The sequence below is a fragment of the Eupeodes corollae genome, chromosome 2 (genome assembly GCF_945859685.1).
Source record: "Eupeodes corollae chromosome 2, idEupCoro1.1, whole genome shotgun sequence".
Lineage (NCBI taxonomy): Eukaryota > Metazoa > Arthropoda > Insecta > Diptera > Syrphidae > Eupeodes > Eupeodes corollae.
In genome coordinates this window covers 25,449,452-25,473,032 of record NC_079148.1, presented here as the reverse complement: position 1 = coordinate 25,473,032, position 23,581 = coordinate 25,449,452, and the positions used below count along the sequence as shown (strand labels likewise).

The 23,581-nt window shown below is 32.7% G+C and overlaps 1 protein-coding gene across 2 annotated transcripts in view; it reads left to right on the top strand.

The window, feature by feature from the left end:
• The window catches only part of LOC129947535 (Ca(2+)/calmodulin-responsive adenylate cyclase), a 188,252-nt gene extending 169,307 nt beyond the window's left edge, over positions 1-18,945 (top strand). The window contains exons 11-22 of one of the 2 annotated variants that reach the window (XM_056058129.1): positions 4,741-5,205; positions 5,275-5,447; positions 7,263-7,373; positions 7,639-7,882; positions 10,660-10,806; positions 10,872-10,956; positions 11,016-11,150; positions 11,223-11,397; positions 11,458-12,409; positions 13,204-14,261; positions 14,324-14,850; positions 14,923-18,945. In XM_056058129.1, coding sequence (XP_055914104.1) covers positions 4,741-5,205; positions 5,275-5,447; positions 7,263-7,373; positions 7,639-7,882; positions 10,660-10,806; positions 10,872-10,956; positions 11,016-11,150; positions 11,223-11,397; positions 11,458-12,409; positions 13,204-14,261; positions 14,324-14,850; positions 14,923-15,209 — 4,359 coding nt within the window. In that variant the 3' untranslated portion in view covers positions 15,210-18,945. Of the gene's footprint in view, positions 1-4,740; positions 5,206-5,274; positions 5,448-7,262; positions 7,374-7,638; positions 7,883-10,644; positions 10,807-10,871; positions 10,957-11,015; positions 11,151-11,222; positions 11,398-11,457; positions 12,410-13,203; positions 14,262-14,323; positions 14,851-14,922 lie in introns of both variants that reach the window. The other variant, XM_056058128.1, reaches the window with a different exon arrangement.
• The last annotated feature ends 4,636 nt before the right edge of the window (positions 18,946-23,581 follow it).

The following is a 23,581-nucleotide window of genomic DNA, read 5'->3' as shown; positions in this document are numbered from 1 at the left end:
GTTTTTATCATTTTTACATTTTTGTTTTTTATTTTGGATTTGGTTTTTGTTTTGAATCATTTTTTTCCTTGGATTTTTCTGAAATTAAAAATCATGTTTGAAATTTCTTTGTGTTTTCCATTTCTAAACCTTCTCAACAAATAAAATAATTAAGGACCTTCTCGTAATGTTATAAATGTCATATTTTCACATTCAAAAATATCTCGATATTATTCCTCTATATACATTTTCGAAATCGTTTTTATTCTTCATTCACAAAAACCTATTCTAATAATTTGTTTTATTCATGTGTGTTGTGTTGATTTTAATGATTTTATTCATTCAACTACAGAGTGTGACAGAATTTTGTTTTTTAAATAATTTTTGTATTCATAAAGAATCATTTTTACCATATAGGAAAGAGTTTAAACTCCAAAATTAGTTATGAACGTGCTTTAAGAAAGAATTTATTCGAAATACAAACATTTTATATCGCATTTCAACGTAAATTCGATAATCTTAACCTATTGGGAAGCATTTCTTTACCTTGTTTTATTATTATATTTATTCTATATATTTTATAAATTAACATTTTTTATTTAATAAGTTAGAAAAGCTTTGATTGGTTCTGAATGTTTTTAATCAAATATGCATGGTTTTGAAACTAGGTGTACTTTCTTAAATTAAGTAAATGTTTTTTTAATTCCTTATGACAAATATTTAAAGTTGAAATATTATTTTATTTTGTAAGTTTCTTAAGTTATATTATTTTGGTTTTCTAAGAGCACTTTTACGAGATGAGACCCGATTAGATGTTTGTAAGTATCATCTTGGTGTCAAAATCGAAACGTTTTTAGTATCGCTTCGAAGTTTAAATTGGTCTCATATAACTGAGTCGTCTTGTTTATTAGAGAGAAAATAATGGGAACTATATTTTTAATTTTTTAGGCCTTGAGTTTTGTTAATATTTTTATTTTAATAGTTTTATATTGTTTTTGCAAGCAACTTAATACTATATTTAAATAATTATAAAAAGAGATACGTACATATGTATGTATGTACATACACATATCTTGCTTTAAAATATGTATGTACGTATACTCCTCACAGACCAAAAGGATGTAAGCTTGTTTTACAACTAACAGTTCTCCATATACCCCAATCGTAGGCCTTCTTTAAATTTCGTATTTTAAAAATAGGTTGAAGCTTTTTTTGTTTGTTTATCGTCTAACTTTAACGTCCATATTATTAAATTTCTTCAAAAGTAGTTTTAAAGCAAAACTAGTTTTAAAATGTTTTCGAGTTTTAAGTTTTTTAGAAATTTGATTTAAATTTCAATGAAATTATTGTTATTTAAACTGTATATTGATTTGATTGACTTTGGGTGCCCCTCAAACAAGTTTAAGTGTTTTGGATAAGATCCAAAAAAAAAGGGCTTTTCAAATGATAGGCTATATAACTATAACCGAAACATTAACATCACTTGAACACGGCCACAGTGTTTTATGTCTTTCGTAATTTTACCATTTTTTTTTAATTAGACGGCTTCAGCTCACCCCTTCAAATAATTCAGCAGTAATTCTCACATGCTCATCAGTTTACCTTTGAGCTTAATTTCGGTTGCGATGTGAAGTAATGATATGTTTTTTTTTTTAAAACACATCGAGAATGTGGAATGATTTACGGAACTCTGTTTTCCCTCCCATTGTAATATTCAAAATTTTAAGGCCAATGTGCACCGGTATCTACCCTCAAATCCTACCCTATTTTCCTAACGGTGGCATTGTGTTTAAACGTAAACATATGAAGGGTATTATAATAACCCCTTTATCTACATATAAAAGAAAATCTAAATACAATAAATACAATAAAAAAACTTGAAACTCGAAACCACTTTAAATGTAGATTATAAAATAATAAAATTTATTGAGCACAAGTTCATCTAGGTGTCTTATCTTATAGACTTGATAAGCTCCTAGGTGTTTTGGATCTAAGATACAGACGCCACTTCAATGTTAAGTTAAACTAATATTTTATAAAGGATTTTTCTCTCGAAGGATCAAATACTTCTTTATTCAGTTTCCTTTACTGGCTTCAAGCAATAATTGGGAAACCTTTTTGACAGTGACAAATAGTTTGACAATTCAAACAGATGTCAAAAGGAATAATACCTAAATATGTTATTTATATACCTATTTTTATTGAACCAGTTCGATAGCTAAATTGAGATAGCTGTCAAAAAATAGAAACATAATTTCAGTTCTTAACAAAAAGCAGACAGACATCTAGATTTCGAGTTTAAAAATGAATCTGGAAGACAATGTTCAATGGATACTCTTAATAATTTGTCCAAAAAATATAAACATTTTAAGGATATCTTTGGATTTCTGTTTTGACAGGCCAGCTATTAATTTGTACTTACAAAACCAATAAAAAAATTTCCGTGTGCCCTATCTGTCTGAATTTGAACGCAGCCATTGGTCGCATTCACGAAGCTAGTGGCTACGTAGTCAAGGGATTCTGATTGGCTAAATCCAACTACAAAAGTAGTTGAAATTTTCCCTCCGACGTAGTGTACAAATTTAGGCTACATTGACATTTCACAATCAGCTGCTCGGTAAGGACACAAGAATTCAAAATGAAATGAATCTTTCAGTATTTAATTACAAATATAAATCAATCATATTATATCTTCTATTTGGTTTTATTGAATTTAAAAAGAAAAAAAAAAGTATATAAAGTTCTGAAAACACAAATGTTTCTTTTTGTATGTATTTCTACTTGTCATTAATATAACTGTTCCGGATTGACTAGCATTCACAAAGCTATTTGAATTTTGACTACATAGTGACTAGCTTTGTGAATGGACTCAGTGTAAACGTTTAACTAGTTCCAACATTCAAACAAAAATTGAAATGTCTGCCTCTTTCCCCATTTAACGCGCGGAAAATAGAAATGGTAGAACGTCAAAAATGAGTAACTTCAAAAAATTACAGTACTTAAGCATCTTGCACATGGGCTAGGAACTGCGAAATGTGGATATTCGCATATTTTGACTTTTCTTTCACATTAGATTTATTTCTATTCGCAGACAGCGATTAATTTTCAATTTTTAATCACCCTTTACAATTTATTCGTTGCAGTGTGGATGGTATGTGGAACGTGAATAAGTTTGACAGTTCGCAGCAACCACACTGCAATTCGTCACTACCAAATTGTTTTAGCAAAATTGTCTTGTTTTAGAGAACAAAATGTGTCTATTGGATTCTCATAATTTAAATGTGTTTTTGTTTGAAATTGACTTTTTGAAATGTGTAAAATCACGTTTGTTCGTCCATTCGTTCATTCGTTGTTCGCTCTCATGTGCAAGGCCCTTTAAGCTTTATTCACATGAGCACGACCAACGACCAACAAATGAAGAAATATTCGTCGATTTTGACATTTTTTTCAAATGAGAGTTTTTAATTCGTCGCGAATAAAGTTTGACTTTGACCACGGAAACCAAAACAAGAATGATTTTTTAGGTTAAATGCGCGCGATTATTTTATTCGTTGGGAGTGTGGATAATGTGGAACGCGAATAAAGTTTGACAGTTCGTATCAACTTCAATTTTTTCGCGACAAATGTATTTGTTTCCTTAAATTTATTAATATATGATATTGAAAAGTAAAAGTATGCATCATAAATCAAATAGAAACTATGTTGCTATCGTTTTGTTAAGAATTTGTGTGGAAATATGTCTTCAAACGTATATAAACTCACATTTTGTAAGTAATTCGTCGTTCGTTGGTCGCGCTCATGTGAATGCTGCTTTACACCGTGAAGAATTTTTGACTTTTGCAGTATTAGGCCTAGTACATACTTGTGTACCATCTCGTGAACCCATACAAATTTCAGTTTTTGGTTCACCCGTGAACTTGCTCGTGAAGCTGAGTGGAGAACAAAGTGGAGTGTTTTTGTTCACGGGCAATTCACGTGCAAAATGTACGGGAACTGTTGGTCAAATGTTCACAACGTGTACTCACAAGTGTGTACCAGTGAGCAATGTCAAAAGTTCACTTTCTCCACTGGCGAACGTTCACTTCACGAGGAAGTATGTACTATGCTTTAAGAATAATTAAGTGATATTTTATGAATAACTCGTTTAAGGTTGCCAATTGAATGATTGGCGAAACTATATTTTACTCCTTTTGGGTTATAAACACTAACTGAGCTGAACATTTCTGCAAAACATTTCTAAATAAAAACTAAAAATATTATAAAAAAAATATTCCAATAATGATTTTTTAACACTCTTATTTCTATACTTACACTTTTATCTCCTGATGTACATATAACTTCAATACCATTTTTTGTATAGCTGATATGAAACGATTTGAAAAGGTCAATAGAATGTTTGGTTTTAGCAAAAATCATTAACATACATTGAAAATCTTTCGTCGATATCATTGTTCATTGATCGAAAATCGCAACATATTTGAGCTCGACATTTTCTTTTTGAATGTTAAGTCATAATAAAAGCATGTACATACATTTCAGAAATGCAATTTATTTTAGAAATATTATTCTCTTGTTAATTAATTTTCCTAAATACATTTTTGTTACCACTTCAATTTATAAATAAACTTTACTACATAATGTACATAATATTAGTTTTTTTTTCAAAAATAAACTTAACACAACTATTCACCTTCTTTTAAACAATTTCATCCTAATGTATTTGTGTTTTTGTTTTTTTGAAACTCTTTCAAATCTTTCCAGACAAAAGTCACTGACCGATTTAAATGTCCTTTTCGGAAACGTCATTCGGGTGTTCATCATCAACCCACGAATCGTGTGAATCGATTTCTATCACAAGCCATCAATGCCAGATCCGTTGACAGAGAGAAGTCAATTTTGGTGGATAGATTTACGTTGCGTTTCCGCGAAAGCGATAAGGAACGGGAATATCATAAGGATTTCGACTTGGGATTCACTACTGCAATGGGTTGTAGTTTGTTGCTTTTGATATTGGGGGCAGCACTTCAAGTTACTGCCCTTCCAAGGACTCTGATATTGCTGTTGTTGTTTTTGACTGCCTTCATTTGGGTTAGTGCAATTCTTATGTTGCTGTTGGCTGTGAGGCTTAAGTGGATTGCTTGGGATTTATCGGAGAGTTTTACATTGCGATTGGCTATCACCGTTTTTACAATTGTACTCATCTATTCGGTTGGTCAGGTTAATGTGGTATGTTTTGAAAATTTAGTTCTATTTTTGAGTTTTGTGTATACAATTCCATTTCTTTTCTTTTTTAAGTTTACTTGTGTTTCGGATCATCCTTGTTCGAGTAATATAACAACAATACCAACTCCAGAAGAAGATTTGCTCATGTTGGCTCATCAAAATGCTGCTCACAGGAAGTGTTCTTTGCCACAATATGTTTCATTGTCTGCTTCGTTTGCTTTTCTTTCTGTTTCGGTGTTTTTAAGGTAAGTTGTTCGAAATTTAAGTTGTCTGTAACCTCCAGTCCACTTCGGTGCGGAAATGCCTTAAAATGTTAATTTTCTACCATGGTTAAGTTTTGACACTAGTGTAGTGAATAAAATGGTTAAAAGTTGAACCAACTATCTAAAAGTAATGAAAAATTGTTAACGTTTATTAATATAGAAAGAAGACTCTATTTTTATGTTTTTTTTGCTTAATGAATCATTTACAATAGGACTGTTCGCGGACCCTCCTAAAACAGTCCAATTTTACGAAAAAATACAAAATTTAACCAAATCCTGATTGATAGAAATTCAAATATATTAAATAAATTGCTCGCTTTTGCTGTGAGTTATAAAATTTTAAAACAAATTTTCAAAGAACAGCAACAAGACAGTATTATTGTGTGAAAAATTAGTTGTTTTCCCGGTCGCTTACTTTTTTGTAGTTTTTTTTTTGGTGAGAGTATTTTAACCCGACTCTTTAAAATATCTCTTTTTACGAATTTAAGTGCATAAAGTATGTTGGGTAACTTAATTTATTTTTATATTTTAAATAATTAATCTTTAATTTGCAAATGAATTTTTAATGGATTTAAAATTTTTGACATCTGTCAAAATTAGTTTTCGTGTTATACCCAATTTTTCTTCAAGGTGTTTGAATGTTGTTTTCGGATTTAAAATTTTCTATGCAAAATACGTCAAACTAGGTTTGATTCATTTTTGAGTTGAATTTTAAACTTCTTGAAGCTTCTTTTAAGTTTTGTTTATTTGCTAAGAAATGGCTTTGATTCTATTAAGGAAACAATTCCTTAAAAGACAACATTTAAATACCCTTTAAATGAGGCTTATTTTGACATTTAATAATTTGGTTTCGATTCCAATCTTTTTTTGTCACCATTTAAATAACAATTCAGAACAAGATAAACTAATGAGCTTCAAAATGAATCGCCTTAATAGTTTTTAATGTCAACACCTTCGTGAATATTTTAAAAGCTAGCTGGTGATTGTGACAGCTAATATTTAGTTTGTTTAATTTGTTTAGTATGAAAAAATGAGTTTCTCACTTAGAGGTTTTATTTAAAATAAACCACTATTTGGAAATTTGACATGTAAAAACTTTGCCATTTCTAAAATTTGAACAACAAATTTGAAAAATATATTAAAATTAATAAAAATTCAATATAAAAATGCGCGCCACACCAACAACGAAACAAATGTCGTTTTGCGTGAAAAGTTGCCCTACTTGGGTTATTTTTTTGAAGAAACTTTAGACTTCTTAATTTTGACACCGCGTGAAAGTTAAAGGCGTTTGATATTTCATTGTAAATGCCATACCTTCTTCTTTATAACGAAATACAAATATTAAAAAAACTATTTTTTTAATATTAAAATGGAATTACTTATTTGAAAACTCTGCATAATAAATATCAACATGAGTTTCAAACTCATTAAATTCGAAGGAAATTCAATTCAAGTTCTTTATAATTTTATTTTCCTTTTTGAATAAAATAAAAGTCCTTAAGGCAACCTATAAATGTCATTTTAAAATTATACGAAGCAATAAAAATCTACAAGAGCTTGAAGCATACTTTGGAAAATTTGACTTTGATTTACAATTTATGCTAAGTACGTAAATTTTATCTTTGATAAATTTGTATAGACAGCTTTATTCAAACTTCCAAGTCGTTAAGTGGGTAAATGTTCATTTCCAAGGACTCTAACATAGGTAGAATTTATTATTATTACCTTATTTTATTTCTTTAATTTTTACCAAATACAAATTATTTCTTATATTATTTTTCTTCATATTCTTTGCAGGCTTCCAATAATCTTCAAATCATTGCTCATCATCATCATGGGTACCATTTATGCGCTCTACATTGAGCTATCGCATATCAATATCTTCGAATGCTATGATAATCGTGTCAAGTACGTATCTATGTGTATATTTTCCTTATAAGCTGTATTTTTTTTAAAACATCCCGCCCGCCATCGTCCTTCCTTCTTTCTTCCTTTCGTCCTTTTTTTTTGTTGTTTATGTCTTTATTTTTATGCGCCACAAAATTACTTTATGTGGTTTATATACTCTTGCTTTCTACATACACCCAACTTGCATATAAATATTGACGATGTAAATAATGTTGATGATGACACCCCTTTTCATTTTCATGATGACGACGATGATGATGTGCAGCGCCTCAATTCCGCTCCATTTGGTATCATTAGCAAGGATTTTCATCTTCATGATCGCAATTTTAGTTCATGGCCGTTTAGTGGAGTGGACAGCCCGTTTGGACTTTTTATGGCAGTTACAGGCATCGCAAGAGAAAAAGGAAATGGACGTATTACAGGAGTCGAACAAGAGAATTTTGCACAATTTGCTGCCAGCTCATGTGGCTGCACATTTTCTTGATGCTCAGTTCCGCAATAATAATATGGTGAATAGAGAAGTAGTTTATCATGATGGTGTGTGTGTGCGTTTGTATGTGTGTGTGAAAAGCTGTATATTTTTAGCTGAATTTAATTTATTTAAAAAAATTAATAATATTTTGTTGTGTTTGTGTGATTTGTTTATATAGATAATTTTTATTTAAAGTATTATTAAATTTATTAAATTGCACGAATAAGGATTATTTTGTGTCTCTATGAGAGTCTCGATTTGGACTTGACGTTTTTTAACTTTTAGTGTGAACGCAACTTTAGATGAAGTACCAAATTGTCAATGCGAAAATATTCAGTAAAAACATTTTTTTCATCATGGCCAAGTTCACCAAAGAAGAACTTTTAGAAACAGTTTGAATTTATTACAAAGAATGTTGTTTCAATGAGCCAAGAGATGGTTCCACGAGTCAAACAGCAAGTGTAACAAGCGACAAATGTTTCCTGCTATCAAAAATTCAGACCACGCAGTTAAAAACCTTAACGGGTCTACATTCAGTGGCCACAGCAAAGGAGCTGCTTTGATGTGGATAGATAAGATGAAAACCAATAATGAACGATGGATACCTGGCGCCCATTTCATTGACAATTGGAATTAAGGAATTGACCGTTGCAGGCGTGCTTCTGAATTTATAATTTGGAACGAAATCATGCATATTACATGCATATTTTCAATGTTGCCCTAAAGAAAGACAGTAGAACAAATTTCAGAAATTGAATTAATAAAAAAAAACGCGTATACGCCTCAGTGAACTAATCTGTTTTACTGTGCTTCTATACACATTTGTTATGTCATTTATCTCAAGTAACGCTGTCATTTAACATCTGTCAAACTGAGCTACTATAAGAAGTTCCATAATGTTAGTTGAATTTTTGGAATTTCTTGATAATGGATTGCTTAACAGTCGAAAATACGATAACATTATTATAACTTACTATAAAGTAATGTTGCAAACGTGGACACTTTTCGTTAACCTGCCCAATACGCAAATCGGTAAAAGTGTTCAGGCTTATATTGAAGAGAGTGGAAGTGTTACATAAGTTGTTAAGTGTTTGTTGACCCGAATTTATGGATATCTTGGTATTCGTAGCAATAAAACGCATTGTACACCACCCTGTGGCATAGTTTGGATTTTAATTTGCAACCCTATACTTATAAAGTTCACATTTCAAAGGGCACCTTTAGTCCATGTGTCTTAAAAAAGGGGAATAATCAGACGTTTAAAGTGATTTTGGAGCGATATTGTCAAGTGATAACCGTTTATTTTTTAGCCGGCGATTAAGAAACAAGACATGTGAACAATATAAGCTCTCAACAAGTTGAAACACCAAGCCCCAAACACCACTAAATATGGATCTAATTCGTAAGAAGTTCCCTGTCCACATATTCCTATTTTAGTGAAGTCAATGGGCTATCAATATAGTGTGATTGTGGAGCTACGCAAAAGATCGAATTTGCGGGAATAATCTCCTGACTGGATTCCGGAGACTCTACAGTCATAAACTGTATGCAATTTCCCTTCAAGCTGATATTAGGACAAATCATAGATTTCGGTAGATTCCGGTGGGCTGGACACCTAGCTTGTGTGAGTAAAGAGGAACCAGCTTGGAAAGCTTATTTTAAGGTAGATGACAGCTTGGCAGACCATTTTTACACTGGAGAGATGGCCTAGATCAGAACGCGCGAACCTAGGGGTGCGCAACGGGATAGCGTAGCGTCGACTCGCAATCGTTATAAATGACGAGACTTGTTGTATGACAGAACCTGATTCTGGTTGTCGAGCCGATGGTGATGAGTCTTCTAACTTTAGACGCACTTCAAATCAATATAACTTAAGTTATGGCCGCGTTATCACCCAAATCAACTAAAATGATGCGAATCTTTCGGAGGCGGCAATTTGAATAATATATTTTTTATCACTTAATGGCACACTTTATAATGACATTGAATTTTTGTCAAAAACGTATTGATGTATGTGTTATATTTGGATTTACTTTCGAAACCAAAAATTGTTTCATCCTAATAACATAAATTCTGTTAAAAAAATAATGCTATTTGGATTTACTTTCGAAATCAAAAAAAGTTTCAGCCTAAATATCATAAATCCTGTTTAAAAAAATGATGCTAATACGCCCCAGTGAGCCAGTAGTTGGTAAGGAGACACCATAATAATCCTTATTCATAATAAAAGCTTTTCATTTTCTTTCTAGTTTTAGTCTTTATTGAATTTTATTTGCACTTTTAATTAATCAAAAATAAATTTCAAAAAATTAGTATTTTTGAAAGCAAATTTAGTCACAGTAGCTGCAACAAGTTGAGCAAAGCAACACTTAACCATGGATAAGTGGATATAAAAATAACACCGCACAATAAGAGTAACAACAAATTACAAAAATGCAAAAACAGCAAAAAGCAACTAAAGAAGCTTCTTCTTATTCTTCAAAAAATGAAAACAATTATTCACAACTGAAGACTTAAAATTTATAATTTCACCTTTATTCTTCACTAAACTATTCTTCAATCTATGAATTTATATCTATATATTCTATATGTATATTTACACTGATCTTCTTATTTCTTGTGTCCTGTCTATGAGTAAAGTACGTTGTCTCTTTTGTATCCTTCTCTTCACGTCAATATTATATGGTTTGCCCGTACGTAAAACGTATACAAAAGTCGAGAATTGTTCTGTGTTCCAAAACTTATTACCCCTAAGCGAAGTTAATCATTTTAGAAGTCTGGTTTTGCTAATTTTTCTAGGGTAACCCCGGACAGGAATTATATCATCAAAGTTATGCTAAAGTTGGTGTAATGTTTGCATCGGTGCCGAATTTCCATGAATTCTATACGGAGTTAGATGGTTCAGATCAAGGATTAGAATGTTTGAGATTATTAAATGAAATTATTGCTGATTTCGATGAGGTTTGTATTTAAAATACTTTCATTTTGATAATTTTAAACTTAAATTTTGCTGTTTTCTCTTCTAGCTATTAAAAGAAGATCGTTTCCAAGGGATTGATAAGATTAAGACTGTCGGAAGCACTTATATGGCAGCTGTAGGTCTTCTACCAGGTAATTCAAATCTATCAGTTCATCAAAGTCACTTTTTTACAATCATCAAACTTTTACAGAATTCAAAATGAATCCAACTGATCCAAATTCCATTCGAAGACATATGACAGCCCTTGTCGAGTATGTAAAGGCTATGAGATTGGCTCTTCAAGAAATCAACAGTCACTCGTATAACAATTTTATGTTGAAAATTGGTAATATCAACTCTCGCTTTCAATTAAAAGTCATAACTTTCTTAATGACGCATTTCTTCTTCTTACAAAAAGGTTTGAATATCGGACCAGTTGTGGCAGGAGTAATTGGTGCTAGGAAGCCACAATATGATATTTGGGGTAATACTGTGAACGTCGCTAGTCGAATGGATTCCACAGGAATTCCTGGTTACACTCAAGTTACCCAGGAAGTTGTTGATAGCTTACAAGGATCACATTTCGAATTTAGGTTTGTCGATATAAGTAAAAAATTTGACGACATTTAATAAATTCTATCGTTTGTTTTTAGATGTCGTGGTCAAATAAATGTCAAAGGTAAAGGTGACATGGTTACTTACTTTTTATGGGATTATGCAAACAACAACGGCGAAGTGCGTAACGCAATGCTCTCAAACCGCACAATCCAAAGCAATAACCTACCATCCCAACAACAACAACAGCACCAGCAACAACAACAACAGTCACAACAATCCCAACAACAAACAACCACATCATCACAATCAATTCAGGCCATTGCGCCACAACCAACTCAAACAACGACCCCAATGCAGATGCATGCCCATCCCACGGAGTACTATCAAAAGCAATCACAATTCAATGATAGCAACTATCATATCAACATGAACAATGACGCCTACAATATCAAGAAAGAAAACTACGCGTACAATAACATAGATGCCCCCAATATGTGCATCAATCAGCAACACTCACCTCAACCTTCTCAGATGCAACAACCATTGATGCAACAATTCCAGCTTGATGAGCAGCAACATGTTCAGTTACAACAGCAGCTGCTGGCACATCGCTATCAAAAGTATCACAAACAGGCGAATTTCATTGCCAATGGTGGTCTGCCGAATATCCGTGAGAATGGCCATAATAATGGAGCCAACGGATCCAATGGAGGCAACTACAACAACGGTGGCAGAGATCACCAATATCAACAGCAACTCCACAATAACTATCATCATATGCAACAGCAGCAACAACAGCCCCAACTTATCAGGGCACAATTGCAGCAGCCAATGGTGGTGATGCGTGAAACCTTCAATATTACCGAGAATCCTAGTTTGAATGCAAGCACTAATCGTGATAATTATAATATTCGAGAAAACTACGGGCATCTGGAGAACTATAATAACATGGTTAAGAGGGAGCATGCGAATGGTAGATATCACAATAACAATTACAGTAGCTGCAGGGAAAGTGAACCCCTGTTGCATGCGGCTCCTGTGGCTAAGGTAGGTGTGGATTAAAACAATGTTAATTTCTGTTTTTTTTTTGTTTTTAAGTAATGTTTTTAAAGCATCCTCAAAATTTCTTTACTGGTTCTGGTTCCATTAAAATGTATTATTTTAAAATTGATGTTACGAAAGTTCACAGCAAATTGTTAAAACACGCATCTCTCTAATTAAAGTAATGGTAAATGTCAAAATGTGAACGCTTTAAAACTGACAGCTGGCAAAAGAGACAGCTATTTAAATAAACCTCTTATTGGAAAAACTCTATATTTCTTAAGAAGTAAAAACAAATCTTCAAATGTTTGGAATATTTGGAAAAATAAAATAAAATCGAAAAATTTACTAAACCTTTACAAAACTTCAAATCCCAACCAAATCTAAAATACAACCTCTGAGAAAGCTAATGTCTTCTTAAAGCTTTTTGCCAGTATCCAATAAATTCCTTAAATCAATCTGTTTAGTTACAAATTATCTTCTGCTGTGAAAAGCCTAAGATCATTAACACGCATTTTCAAAGATATTTCGTAGCTCATTTAACTTCATACAAATTCAGAAAAGCAATTTGTAAATGTTCTACAGATATGCCAAATAACAAAGAGACTGACAGAATCATTCAATACTTACCTTCATTTAATTTTAAGTACATAGGTTATTAACTTTTTTCTATCACGTATTCATTATATTGTATATATTAATTTAATGTTGTATATAACAAAGTAACTTCAATATTTTTCTTTACACCTCTCCCTCGATGTCGCGAAAAAAAACTCTATTCAAAAAATATAATTCTAAAGATTATGCCATTGCAACAACAACAAAATCCACCTTCAAAATACGACCCGCCTCGCTATACATGTCCAAATACCGGACTACAATTACAACAGCTCCAACTCCAACAACAACAACTCCAACAACAGCAGCAACATCAACTGCAGCAACAACATGCGCCTCCTCTTCCAGTTACCCCAACGCCAAAACCCACAGTAACATCAAGTCTGAAGAATAATACACCACTCCTGCGAACCTATATGAAGCCCTTACCTAAATTACCCTGTGATCTTGAAGACAATCGTGAAATGTCCTCGACCGATGATTTAAGTTCAAGACCACATTCGCCCAGTATGAGTTCCTCAGACGAAAGTTATTCCAAAACAACCGAAGGTGAAGGTGACGACGATTCACCCAGAATAACCGCAGCCAATCATCATCTGAATCGGAATTTGAATCCACTTCAATGGCTCTATCCGTGTGACATACAAGTCGATCCGACATCACCTATTGTCGATATGTCGAATTTGAAAGATTTCGAAGTAAGTTCAACCACCGAGAGTCAAGGACAAACGACGACAACCCAAAATAAGGGTGATTCGTGTAATAGTTTTGAATATCAAGACCGCATGGGCGGCCAGAGTAACTCAAAACAGCCACAACAACAAACATCCGCATCCACCACAAAGTCACCCTTTGAACGTGAACTTCAACGGCTCCTGAATGAATCATCTTCAAGAGCGCGAGCAGAAAATCTACCCCACTACACAAATGGCCCATCATCGATGAATGGTGGCGGTAATGGTCATGGAAGTTCAAGCAACGGCGGTGGTATTGGTCAACAGACTCAACATCAAAATAGTCGTAATAACCTAGAATTAAGTTACTCAAGTAGCAATAATAAATTAGGATCATCGGTAAATAATAATAAGAACAAATACGACATGGAATCACCGTCGTCGTTGTCCGAGAAAGGTTCCAAGATACCAATAAGTACAAGTTTTATGATTGCAAAGCATCCGGTTGGTTTGGAAGCCATCAAAGAAATCACAAGGAATAAGAATCCATCGGAATCAAGTCAGATGTAAGATTTACATTTACATTAAAATTTACATTTGAAATAACCTGCTTATTGTTTTTTTACAGGCAAACCTCCGACACAGAATCTTGTGAAATCCTCCATGACAGTCGATGCGGCAGCAACCAAAAGAATCTACAAATGCTCGATTTGGCCACAAGGTCAAATCAGAATTTAAACCATGCCAAAGATCACAACCATCGGCTACGTCGACCAAGATCGAGTGAATGTGAAAATAGTCGCAATAGCTTGGACCTTATGAACGGGGATCGTGATGATACCGAAGACAATTTGGCCGATGAAGAATTCGAAGACGATGAAGCCGGTCGGGATGTTCGGAAAAAGTCGAGTACAACTTCAAGACAGGAGACAATTAGCAGTGGGGCTGGAGTAATTGGTGTGGATCATGATTATAATGATGTTGCGACATCTGGGCGGGATCGCAGCGACAATCGAATGCGAGAAATAAATGTGATAAACGATGAACTGAAATATGGTGCCGGTCATCATAACAATCATCATCAATCGATGGACTCGAATCCGGTGGAAAGTCAGTCGGAATGGTCCGATGACGATTGTCGTGAAGAAGCAACGGGTTAGTTATTTGAAATTCTTTGATATGAAATACTTATTAATGTCTTGTTTTTTTGTGTGTTGTATGCAATAGGTGGCGCTGAATCAACAGGTTACATCACTGATGAACCTGGTCTTGAAAACATCTCCCTCCTAAATGAAGCTGGTCTTACAGACGCCGAAGGTGCACTTTCCGATGTGAATTCACTTTATAATGCTCCCGATGTTGATGATACATCAATCTCGAGCCGTGCCAGTTCTCGTCTGCTCAGCTTAGATTCGCTGAGTGGTTTATATGACTGTGAATTGGACTCGAAGCACGAGATGGCCATTGTGAACGTGTCACATAAAATAACGAGTAAATTTGGTCCGCAAAGCTAATTATTTTTTTATTTTTCAAATTAAACTTGTGTTTCTTTTTAAATTTTAATTTAAATTTCAATTTTCCTTGAACTATTTTACCAGTTTAGGTTTACAAAACGATTTTGTATTTCTACTGTTAGAAGTTTAAGCTAAAAAGAAATACTAGGTACTATACTCTCATTTATATTTCATTTCATATATTATGATCTAGTTTAAGATATAGTTTCGCGAAGGGACATAACATCCATCATTTAAATATGTTGGTGGTAAACTATGTATGTTGGTTGGGAATTTTAAATTCCAATTGTAAAATGTTAGATATATCTTTTTACCTATTTTAAAGAAAAACAAAAACAAACAGAATATGTCTTCATTAGCAGCTTCAAGTTTAAAATTTTTATATTTAATATAAATTAAAATGATGTTTGTCTATGTGTATGAAATTATTTTACTTCTAAAGTTTTTTTTTCGTTTGTATTATTATTAATTTATTAACGCTAAGCGTTTGGTTTACAAAAGCTTTCATAATGAATAGAAGTGTTATATAGAAGTATTTTAATAGTCTGCATCAGGAGATAACTATAACTAAAAAATTAACACCCTGTTCCGTTTTAACCAATAAACACATTTTTCTTATTTTTGTGTTTAAAGGGAGGTTTTTCCTCTTAAAGCATTTCAAAAATGCTTTCCACAAAACGAGGATGAAATAAGTTTAAAAAGAAAAGGTTTTAAAACAAACACTATGGCCAGATGGAAAATGTTAGTACTTTTTTAATAGAACAGTATGATCCAAATGCAGAAGAAAATCTAATTTAGAAACTTAGAAATGAAAAGGAGTCGATGGTTCTTTTATTTTGATTTATCTTTGTGGAAAATAAGCATTTAACTTATCTTCCATGTGGCACTAATAATAAAAGTCAAAGGGTGTAAAATTACAACTTCTTTTCGAAAAATAAAACGGTCAGGAAACTTTTCTAGAAATAAACCGATTTTAAAATAAAAAATCATTAATCATATCTCGGTGGCGTAATCCTTTCATAGTTACACTTGCCTCATTTTCAAATGAGTAAGGTCCAATCACACCGCTCATCGTAAGAACCGCTCCAAACAGCGATATGTTGAGGATGGAGACGGAAAGGCTTTTCAACTATTATTTTCTTTGATTCCCCGAGCTTTAATTGTGACAATTCTCTTTATTTACAAAGCTTTAAAAGGACCATATTATCAAAGGCGATTTTTTGATATAAATCATGAAAATGTTGATTGTTTATTTTGGGACCTATCACCGAAAATACGACATTGCTGTTACTGGTGTGTTTACTGATCTTAAAAAGACTTATGTATAATCTAATGTTGTTTTTAGAAAGCCTTATTATAACAATCGACGAGTAACTGACAAACCAAGGTTTTTGTCATTATTACGAGCTGCAGGAGCATTATTCTCAGTTGTTATTGAAAGATGCTCGAATAGCGATCTAATCAAAATAAAACCTCTTTATGGAAAGCCCTTTTATAATAATAACAATAGATTTTTTAAATTGTTAACTAGATCAATAAATAAGGCGTTAAAATGTTACAATAATTTGATACAACATACTTTGGAGTAACAGTCTTCTCGATTGTCATATCGTTCAATAGACTTCTTTATTAATGGCGCTTAGGCAAAGTCTTTCTACCTGTAGAGATTTAATCCTTGACTAAGTTAGCTCGTTCAAGTTTGTTGCTTTCGGTTCGGTACTCGCCTTATTTTTATTTGTATACTCTTAACTCTCAAACTGAGTTCTTAACTCCTAAGGTTTGCCACCTAGAAAAGACATCCAAGATATAATTCATATGATCAATGGTCTGTTTGATATTTTAATGTTTATAAAATGAGTCTTAACTAGGTTATGTTAGGTTATAGTGGCTGTTCAAGATGGAAACGGACACACTTAGGCCAGTTTAATGGCCCATTGGGAAACCACATGAATCTTTAGGCTTTCTTCTAAGCTCAATGGAACCACTTTGAGCCCCTTATGAAACGTGAAAGACTGATTATGCTGATATGATTTAGATCGTTAAAGAAGAATTCTCCTAGTTAATTCTTGCCCAGAGCAGGGCAGAGAAGATGAAGAACTGGTTCTTTCTCTTCATCGTCCATACAGCTTCTGCAAAAGTCATTTGAGAAAACGCCTAGTCTCATGGCGTGCCTTCCTATTAGACAGTGTCCGGTTATGACACTTATTATCGATCTTGTATTCGATCTGTTTAGAGAGAGCAAGCACCTTGAACGTTTTAAATCCAGTGTTGGCCAGATGTTTTTTGTGACTAGCCACGTGGTGATGTTGTTCCACCTGGTGCCTGACCTCCTCACAGCGTCTTGCATTAGCAATAGTTTACAAGTAGCGATTGGGATGCCAGTACGTGGTAGGATGGGCTGTACTGTACCGTTCCTGGCGAGTTCATCTACCTTACAGTTACCTGGAATGTCTCTATTGCACCGCACCCAGCAAAGGTGAATATTAAACTGTTGTGCCATCTCCATTAGAGATGATCGACAGTTATGCACTGTTATAGAGTTTGTAGAGTGTCTTAACTAAATCATAACTAAAAATGATTCCAGACTCAAAAATTATTTGAATAATTTTGTATTCTATTTCTGACTGAAAAATTGTACATAATATTATGTAAAATCTACTATATAGCACTTCTTGATTTATTAAAAGCGAATGTAAACATTGTTCAACATCACTTTAAGTAAAATCAAAAAACACAAACAAAAATGTGCTTAAAACTACGCTTAGAATTAAAAAAAGCAAAGCATTTTATATTATCAAAAATAAAAAATAATTTTAAGATTTTTATGTTTTGCATTATGCTAAAATTTGATTTATTTGTTATACAAAATAAAAACAAAAAATAGTTATACACAAATCTGTACTAAAATAAAATAAAATCAATGTAAATGAACTACCTTAGATAAAAAAATGATTACAAATATAATATAATAAAATATTTAAAGAAAACCAATGTGAAAATGGATGATATTATTGATATTGTGTACGAATATACTATGAAAGCAGAAATAAAAACAACCAATTAAACCATTTTAGCACAACATAAGTATTAAGTATAAGTATATAAAGAATGGTACTAAATAAAAATAAATATATATATTTTCTCTTTACAAACAAAAGTCAATGTAGAATATAATTAATTAATATTCTACAAAAAACAAACAAAAAAAACACTCATATCGTGTAAATAATATGTAATACTTCAATTAAAAAAATATATTAACACTAAATTCAACTATTATAAAATATTTTATTTTCATATAATTTAAAAATAAATACAATCTTTCAACATTTTTGTTTAATATTGGTTTTAAAAACATTTTTAGGTGCCTGACTTTGAATAGATATCACCCTCATAAATATACACACTTCATCATCAATCACTCAATAAATACAAAACAAAAATAAAAAATATATATATCATTATATTGTATTTTATAGCATTGTAAACATTTAGGTGATTATTGCCAAAATACAAAAACACTTAAAAACCTATAAATAACATGCATACACCACAAAACACACTAAATTCAATTATGGGAAAAATTCAGTGCTAAAACATTTGCATTATTACATTATAAATTATTATATATAGAAACAAAATTATTATTATTATATTATAATATTATTATGTACGTATTACATTAAATGTATTTATAAAGAGAATATATATAAAATTGTAATTTTAGATACTTAAACTCTATCTCTCTCTCTCTTAATTCATAGTTTTAAAAATTCGAATGGATAAAAATTAAGTATATGTGTTTCTAGTTATTTCATTGTATATTTGGCTAAGAAAAATCGAGAGACGATGAAAGAAATACAAAGTATAAAAATTAACAAAATAAAAACTTAAAACAAAACAAAAAAATAACAAAAACAAAACAAAACCATTGAGGAAAACGGAAAGAATGATTTACAAAAATGAAAATAAAATAAAATATTGAAAATAAATAATTTGATATTTTTTCATCTAAATAAATAAAAATTAGGAATAAAAACAGTCCGTTGAGATCAAGGGCCTAGTGTCTTACAACTATTCCTACAATTTTAAGCCGAATCCGAGCAGCTAATTTGAGAAAGTTATTCGGCCCTATCGAGGTAACCGTCGGAGCGGAATTCTCTCCGATTTCCTCCGAATCGGAGACATTTTGCTTCAAGGTACTTGTCCGATCAGCTGATCGGACATTCTCTCCGACAAAATTCAACGCATGCAATTTGCATGCGATGCTTTGCGATGAAGTACTTGTTTTGTTTTATTCTTGACAGATACAAACATACAATTTTCCGAAGTCCTCCGACAAGTTCTTGTTGCGGAAAGTGTTTTCTTTTTTTACAAAATAGTTTTAAGAACCAAAGACAGGCATGAGATATTTTTGTTTTCAAATATATAAATTTATTTTTAATAAATGTTTATGCATCAAAGTTGAGTTGAACTATTTCATTTCGAATTGTAGATGCTTGGCTTCGAAGCAAATTAGTCTGAATTTCATGAATTTCTTCTTCCGTATTGTTTAATTCTTCATGCTCGAAAATTTGAATGATCTTCGAAAAGAGGGAAAAATATTTCTTTTTTGCAAATAGCTATCGTGAATAATATTTTCCAGGGAACTTTTTTCTCATATGAGTGCGAAAATTTCCGTAAGTTGGTTGTCAGGGAAAAACCTGTAACGCGGCAAAATGTAAGAATTTGTTTATAAAAATGTGAAATTAAATAATAAAAAAATATTTTTTTAACATTTAAGCTAAAATATCCTTTACGATTGTAGTGTAGATGCTTGTTTTCTTTAGGGGCAATAATCCGAATGTGCGTTCCGTCTATGCATCCTACTACTCCAGGTATATTGTTTTTTTCATAATATCGTAACTTGGTACGTCGTTTTTGTTCAGCAGTTGTTTGTGAAAGAATCCATGTTGGACAAAGCTTAGCTTCAAAAATTTGAAGTACTTCTGAAAGAACTTCTGAAAAGGAAGACTGTGCTAAGCCAACTTCGTAGTCTTTTGCTACACCTTTTTGGTACGCTCCTTCAGCAAAAAAGCGCAAGCATGCGCTTAGCTTCACAACAGGGGGTACTGCAAATGGTTTTTTGGATTCTGGTAACGACTCTATCAAGGTATCAAGCAGACACCTAAACATTGGCTTGTTAACGTGATAGTATTGATGGAATCTTAAGGATAAAAATGAATAATTATGAGTTGGAACTTCTATTGCTTTCTGGTAACTCAAGAGGGTTTGAGATATCCCTCAAGTATCTTCTGAAAGATATTTGCCTATTTCTCTCATCTTGCATCTTACATCTTCGATTGCTACCACAAAACCAATACTATTTATCATTTTAATTGATATTTTCTTCCTTTTAGGACACAAAACAATTTTTTTTTTCAAAAAATACACGATTTGGTGCTGTCAAGATAACTTCGAAATTGATTTAAACAGCTGAAGGTTGGTATGAATTGTTTCGTGGGAAAATATATTTCTCGGGAGATTCCCGATGGGAAACTTTTTTTCCCGGGTAACATTTTATTTCCGGGGAAAAAAGTTCCCATTATATTCGCGATAGGGCTGATTAAAACGGCTCTCTGCGCTTTGCGGTGTAGGAGTCCTGAATGGTGTCATAAGCCAGGGCTCCAATGGATATCCTGAATCACCTACAAAAAGAAACAAATTCAGATGGTCTGTATTGTTGTTTACCTATCAACCAGCTATTTCTTGTACTTACATAAATGATTTCTTTCGAAATACCATCGTTCAGGACTCAAAGCCCAAACATGAGAGTCATGGCTCTTATTCTCATTTTGTAGTCGCAAATCTAAAATAAAAATAATTTTAAAGTAGTACTTTAAAGGCAAAACTAACATCTTACAATCATTACGTTAAGACTAAAATGTCCCTTGCGATTGAAAAATAAATGTTTGTTTTCTACTGGTGCAATGATTTGAACGTGAGTACCATCCACACAGCCAATCACTGTAGGAAAACCAGTTTTTTTGAAGAAATATGTTTTGGACAGTTGACATTCTTCATCAGACATCTGTAAAGATATCCAGTTGCTGCACAAGATCTCTTCCATTATATCTTAAGTTTCCTTTAAAATACTGGAAAAAGTCGACTGGCCAACTGAACATTGAAAATCTTTTCCAACACCATGTTGGTAGTTGCCTTCTGCAAAAAATCTGAGGCAAGCTGCTAATTTATGTTCCGAAGTGACACAATCAGACCGGTGATTTGTTTTTTATTTGTGTTGAATCTGCTCCAAAACAAAAGCAAACGCATTTTTATTCAGGCGAAAGTTTTTCTTGAATCTGGAAGAGAATCTTAGAATTATTAAAAGATAGGAATTAGATTAGAAGATAAGTTTACTTACGCAATGTTCTTCTATTTTCTTTATTTCGCGCCCTAATCTCATTTGATTCAGCGTCCAAAAATAAACCAACACTATTCGTTTCTTATTATTATAGCTTGTATAAAGTCAAATAAATAAAACGTATGTTTCAACAGTTTTTTTTTCAATTTATTCTTTTTCTTTGACACTTCAAATGGAAACAAAAACATATGTTTGAAATAGGGAGGGGACTTTATTCGATAGTTTTGATTTAAAAATCGTTGCTTCTAATTAAATGTCTTAAAAATGCTACCGCATTATAATTGAAAAAATTACTTTTTATAAGCAATATATTACATTCTGCCACCAATTTGTTATGGTTTAAAACGCTTATTGTCTTTATTTTATAACATACTATCGAGAATATATCGCATTTTCGATCTATCGGTTAATTTGCACATCTCTGCCTGAAATTTATATCCATCGCATTGCGTCGTCTCATGTCCGTAAAATTTCTTCCGATGACAGCTACCTAAAACCGGAATTCAATCTCCGAAAAGGGATGCGTTGCGGAGAAAGCTCCGCTCCGACGGTTACCTCGATAGGGCCGATTAATACCTAGTGTTATCTCTATACTTAACAGTACGTACGAAATTGAGCTTAAGGGTAAACTGATGAGCATTCCTGTATGAGGGGGGGAATGCAACTGACTAATTCGACAGGACATTGTTTGTAAAAATATTATATTTAAACAGCGAAAGGCATAAAACATCGCGACGGTGTTCGAGGAATCTAAATATTTCGGGTATAGTTCTATCGCCTATCATTTTCAAAGCTATTTTTTGGATCCTAACTAAAAGACTAAAACTTTTTTAGGGGAACCTATAAAAATATGAGAGTTATATTCAAGCTTTAGACGAATGAAGGCTTTGTAAATTACAGCCAGAATAGAAGGGCTGAACAATTTCTTGCTCCATCGGATGAATCTTAAGGACATAGCAGCGTTTTTGACTGTATCATACGCCGCCGTTGAAGTTCTACATCCGAAGGAAAAAGATATGAATCTAGAGACGAATATGAAAAGTGAGGGTCTGTCATCAGCGAAAAAATTTAATGGATTAGAAGTGGCAGACAAGAGATCGTTTATGAATATGAGGAAGAGAGTCGTTGACAAAACGGAGCCCTGGGGGATACCAGCATTTATTTTATGAGTTTCGAAACCATATAACACAACTTGTATGAAACAGTTCTAAAAGTAGTTTTTAATCCAAAGAAGAAGAGATTAATCAATACCAGCACTCATTTTCACTTTATCAAATGCCTTTGAAATATCAAGTGCAATAATATTACTTTCTCCCCTGTTGGGTAACATAAACCAGGAGATCACCAGTGAACCTATTGCTACGAAAGCCATACTGCCAGTTATTGAGAATCTTCCATTCTATAAGATATTTCGAGGAGGATTCGCCTTTTTTTGACACAGGGTGTACAAATACTGTTTTCCAGCAGCTCGGAAAGAGACCTGTATATTGCGAAAGATGAAAAAGCTTACGCAGTGGTTTTACCAGCGGACGGATGATACTCTATGGAAGCGTCGAATTAACAGCAAACTGTGCTGGAAGAAGATTGGCTTTATCAATCAAGCTTATAAAGGGAGTTAACGTTGTGTTTCGTACGTTTCTTACAAATGACGTTTTCCTCAGTAGGTAAATCCTTATAATCCGGATACTTATGTACATCTTTGATCCTTATAACATCTTTACAGCTCGAATCGAACCATTCCTGTAGTTTGATAGATTTTACCCTATTCGGGATAAAATTTCTCATTTCACAAAGAATTAAATTTGTAACCATATCTGCGCTGGATTCCGCGTCACTATTGAGGAAGCATATTGATCACTTAAAGTTCCTGAAGAATTTATTGAGACTGTCCCAATTGGCTTTCTCATATTGCCAAACGGTTCTCATGGGAGTTTTTTTCCATAGGTTCCATACAATTGTCTGATGTGTC